Source organism: Ochlerotatus camptorhynchus, unplaced genomic scaffold, assembly GCF_037179485.1.
Source record: "Ochlerotatus camptorhynchus isolate MF236.1 unplaced genomic scaffold, CSIRO-AGI_Acam_v1.1 ptg000626l, whole genome shotgun sequence".
NCBI classification, from domain to species: Eukaryota; Metazoa; Arthropoda; class Insecta; order Diptera; family Culicidae; genus Ochlerotatus; species Ochlerotatus camptorhynchus.
In genome coordinates this window covers 272,829-278,063 of record NW_027041105.1, presented here as the reverse complement: position 1 = coordinate 278,063, position 5,235 = coordinate 272,829, and the positions used below count along the sequence as shown (strand labels likewise).

The 5,235-nt window shown below is 45.2% G+C and overlaps 1 protein-coding gene across 1 annotated transcript; it reads right to left on the bottom strand.

Annotated features, from left to right (window-relative positions):
- Positions 1-872: 872 nt before the first annotated feature.
- LOC135714202 (uncharacterized) lies at positions 873-1,724 on the bottom strand. Its single transcript, XM_065237519.1, has one exon. It carries the CDS (start codon positions 1,722-1,724, stop codon positions 873-875), a length of 852 nt encoding a protein of 283 aa, XP_065093591.1.
- Positions 1,725-5,235: the final 3,511 nt, after the last annotated feature.

Sequence of the window (5,235 nt, the reverse complement as noted above, 5' to 3'; positions counted from 1 at the left end):
GGCGTTTTGGTAGAAGATCACGACGTCCTGCTTGCGGCAAGGAATCGAACGACTGCTCTCTCTGGAAATCACAGATACATCAGGCAATAACTGACCATCATCAAGTCTCATTGGATACTCGCCATAGTGAGTGGGTTGGAAGACCCCCTCTCCGCATCCGACAGCAGGTCCGGAACGACTATGATGAACGAAGGCTGCTGATGGCAGGACTGAGACGGAGGGATTGGGGGCTTCCATGGGGCTTTCTACGGCGCGTTCCGGGTTTCCAGGATTAGGAGTTACAGAGGCATCATCACAATGACTGACATAGTTAGAATTGCTGAAAATTTGATCGGCATCAGACAGTGAATAGTTAATATATTGATTGTACTTGCTTGTAGAGGCAAGGTGGAAGACTCTTGATTCATATCCAGCCACAGGTCCAGGACGACTATGCTGAACGCTGGCGGGAATCGGCACGACTGGGCTGGAGTAACCAGGAGCTTCCAAAGAGCGGTCTATTGTGCGTCCCGGAGATGAATTAGGATTGTTCGAACAGTAAAGCGGATGTTGTGAATGAGCAGTATCAGAAGTGCTTCTCAACTGGAAACAGCCGGTAGGTGCTTGAGGCGTTGCACTGGAACACGGAAACTGATCAGGCAAATGACTGTAACTAATGTATGCATACTTGCCTGAAGACGATGCTTGGGAAACCCCACCACCGAACTCGACCGCAGGGCCAGAACGACTCTGATGGCAGGAAATAGAACGACTTTGATGGCGGGAAACAGCTAGCGTGACTGGATCGAGTGGTTCGAGGTCTCCCATAATGCGACAGGCATTGCGTTCTGGTCTACAGCGCTCCGATTCACAACGCAAAATCCAATTCTGAATCAGCAGACTGGGTCTAGTCCGGAAATGGGAGTTGAGAACTCGGAAGGTCCCGTAATAGGAGAGATCGTGATGGTAGGCGTGTTCAAACGAGGCAACCACATGTTTTTTGAACCGTCTTCAAATTCACGGAACAGAATTCCTTTCGGCCATGTATCCGATCTAAGAGCAGCTTCGCGTAGTTTGGGATCCATTTCGACTTTGTACAAGATGAAGCTCATACGGCTGATGTCGGATCCTTTTTTGACTAGCGGCACAACCTTAATCGGATCTTCGCACTGTACACAACCTTTCACCAGCTTCTCGATTGATTCCGATTTCACGCTAGGATGAATACGAGAAAGGTACAGCCAAAACAGCTCGGTGGGTTCAGGGACAGTAAGGACCTCGGTAAAGGCATTGTCACCTGTTACTGCTTTAGAACCACCAACAAGTGGTTTGCCCGTGAGCGAGCCTTCATCGCGGCGCCGTTTTAATGGCGGTTGACGCATGAAATCAGAGTTTGTCGGAGTTGTCAATGCGATTCTTTTTGATAGCTGAGCGATCTGCTGTTCTTGCTTAGCCATTTCCTTCCTAAGCTCAGCGTGTACGATTTCCTGTCTCTCGGTGATAGAATTAATCACACTACCAAACGACGAGACGGCAGTTTTGAATCGAGCACATTTCATCAGCTTCGCGCACTCGTTACACATCCAAAACAGGTTCGGGCTAGTGTGGACAATGTACAGAAAAGCCTTATTCAGCTTTGTGCAGCCACACTTTAGGTGAATCATCCTGTCGCAAAAAGCCATGCAGGAGACGGATTCTTCATCGCATTTAACTGGCTTAGCGCATTGGTCACAGGCGGAAGTCATGCTGACTCAGTTTCCAAAAGTGATTTAGAAACAGCGGTGGAGATGCTCTAATACGCAAAGAGGAATTGGATTCTCGAGATCGCCCAATGCTAGTCGTGTACAATATGTCCGATTGGATAATTTTTTCACTGTTTTCACAACACAAAATATGCTCTAATTAGCCGATTATCGTAACGAACTACACTTTCCACTAACAACCAGTACAATATCACAAGTATACCGAACGTAAAAACACGAATAACGATAGCCCGCGTGATAAAAAAAAAATGACAAATTTAGCAGCGCAAAATCACGACGATGTGAATAACAACAACATCTATATGATGATTCATTTTATCAAACGCCGTGGATAAGTCTGTGTAAATAGCGTCTACTGGTTGACCATTTTCTATTTGGCGGATCACGAACGAAGTGAAACAAGTCAAATCGTCGAACGGTTAGGCATAAATCCGTGTTGATCAACCGAAATGTAGTGTACGTAGTTCTGAACCAGCTTATGCAGAACGATCACCTCAAACAGCTTAGAAGTGGCGCTCAACGCAGCTATGCCCCGATAGTTCGAAACAATCCGCTTGCAGCCTTTCTTGAAAACTGGGAAAACATACGACTGCTTCCAGCAGTTTGGGAATACACCAGTAGCCAAAGATAGGTTGAATACTCTTGCTAGTGGTGTTGCAAGTGTATCCGCGCAGCATTTGAGGACAAGCGATGGAATCCCATCCGGACCACATCCCGTGGAGGATTTTAAATCCTTTCCGGCTGATATAACCATATCGTTCGTGATCACGAACTGTAGCCCAGAGGCCGAAAGCCGAGGAACATTTCTGGTGGCGACGGCTACATCCTGCGGGTCGATGTGTTCATTAGTGAAAACATTGCTGAATTGAGAACGGAACAGGTCGACGATGTCAGTGGTGGAATCAGCTTCGAACAATCCGTTGGTCATCGTAGAGGGCAGTGATGGAAAAGTTCGCAAAAAATCACTATGACTCACGATTTTTTCCCTTGGTGAACTTCGTGAAATATCGCGAACTTTTCCAACACTGGTAGAGGGCAGTCCGGATTCCATCCGTTCGTCATTGACGTAACGCCAAAAACTTCTGGGATTTGTCTTGAAGCGGCTTTGCAGATGGTCCTGATATGCGTTGAACAAACGATTATTAAGTTGGTTGTATTCAGTGCTCGCCGCCATATATCTCCTTCTCGTGGAGTCCGTGCGATACTTGCTATGTCGTCTGAGAGCTGCCCGCTTCACGGTCTTAAGATGTTTGAGGTCAGCATTTGACCTGGCTGGCTTAGCCGGCACGTGTCTAGACTTCACGGGAACGAACTGATCGATGGCATACCACAGGATACCATATATGGTCGACGCAGTGAGGTTGGCATCACAATTTTGAAGCACCTCGTCCCAATCGACATGTGCGAAGAACTCGTTCATGCTGTTGAAGTCAGCCTTTCTGAAATCATAGGCGATGCTTTCAGAGGTATCTTGGAAGCGTTGCTGTGGACTTATCTTGAATTTCATCAGTGCAGGAGGATGATGCCTGCAGATTTTAACGAGCGGTGATGGAGATTGCATAACTGTGCTGTGTTCGCAAAGTTCCTCACTGACGAAGCATAGATCAAGCGTACGATTGTTTTCATTTGCAATTCCACTCATTTGTCTGAGTCCAGCGGTACTATACACATCAAGCAGATTCCGTGATGCCATGCTAATCGAGGATCGTGATGTAATCGGGTACAGGGAACCATGTGGACTACGCTGCCAAGAGATCGAGCTCAAGTTAAAATCGAATAGGATGATATCGATATGCTTTTCGATCAAAGATGCATCGTTTACTCGATCAGGGGGAATATACACAACGCATAGGTAGAGTGTTGCATCGACAGTGGCAATTGCGATCCATATTTGCTCAACCGCCGAGCCATCAGGAGGGTCGAGCGTACGGGATTTAAAACTCGAGCGAACAGCCAGCAAAACACCACCTCCAGTGCTTTTGTTGCTATTCGAAGGCGACCGGTCTTGTCGATAAACTGCTTTGTGTCAGGCGTCCCGGGTTCGATGGCGGTGATCTTGGTTGCGTTGGGGAGTGAAGACGAAGCGTAGAAAAGTGGTGGAGGACTAAGTGTCGGTGTATTGTAGCCAATAGTGTCCTCGACGAGACACACGCTGGAAACGGAATGTCGATCAGGTAGTGAAAGCATATGATATTGAACGTACTTGCCTGGAAGAGCAGGCTGGAGGACCTCAACTGCAGACTCGACAACAGGACCGCGACGACTAAGATGATCGCTGGCAGCAACTATATATCTAAAGCGCGCGTTGCACAGGTCAACATATTCACAATACTCGTATTCAATTACAATTTCTTAAATATTTGGAGATTGGCAATAATAATGATAGTTTAAATTTATGTCATCAATTTTTTTTGACAATATATCTCCTAATTTGTTTTATCAATAGTGTAACACGTACTTTAAATCTTGGTTTATACATCATCCTCATTCTTACAATCGCTATCAGAACTGGTTCATTACGAATTGGATTGAAACATTCAGGTTGCTTGTCTTACTAACCAGACTAAGGCCCGATAAAAAAAATATCCATTAAGGCCTCCTCTATCTATGGATACATTTAAATTTAAAATAAAACGAGATTATAATGTGTAACAAAGGTTCTATTCACCTGCCCGGTGGATCAATATGGGTTTTTATGTATATCATCTTATGATGATTTATATATGTGCTCATTTATAATTCCAGTAGGATTTGCATTCTTGAATTCATTATATTCATTATGATTCCGGTTCTAGAAGCATCGTTTGAATTGAGATATACAAAACGTTTTGTTTTCATTACATTGTAAGTGCTCCAATACACGTTTAACAACTGCACTCCTAACACATGAAGCAGAAAACGAATTTTAAACTACATATTCTATAAATGCACATTGAAATACGTGCAAAAAGCATACCTAACAGCACATGTCTGCAAGAGGTAAATGCTTTTCCGGCTCCATGACGAGTTTGTTTACAGGAAAGGAAAAACCAAGTCAACTCCAGCAGTGCACGGACAGCATCGACAACAACAAAAAAAACTAGCCCGTCCAGTTCACTAATGTCAGCAAACACATGAATACTTCCGACATAATGTACACATGCACAACCACACACACACATTCTCTCTCTCTCTCTCTCTCTCTCTCTTCTGCACACACAAGTAGCTTAAGTAATAACCGGAATGATAAACGGACATATTTACAGACGATTATGAATGCATGAACTTTTTTTTTCTGTTGCTGCCCCCGGCCGTCGTGTCAAGGCTGATTTTCCACCCAATTCTCAGTTTTCCCGCTCTCTCCCCACAAAAACCTACCACGGAGTGGAACCCAGTCGGTCAGTGTTGGGTAGCTTTGGTTTACCCAAGCTGTCAGAAGCTCTAGGGAGGGCTTTGTGGCGGCAAAAGTTGTCATAATGTTTACCAGAGCCCACTTTCCGGCCTGGTTCGTTTC

Excerpts from the sequence above, each read along its gene's own strand:
- LOC135714202 (XM_065237519.1), bottom strand. The coding sequence starts at position 1,724 with ATGACTTCCGCCTGTGACCAATGCGCTAAGCCAGTTAAATGCGATGAA.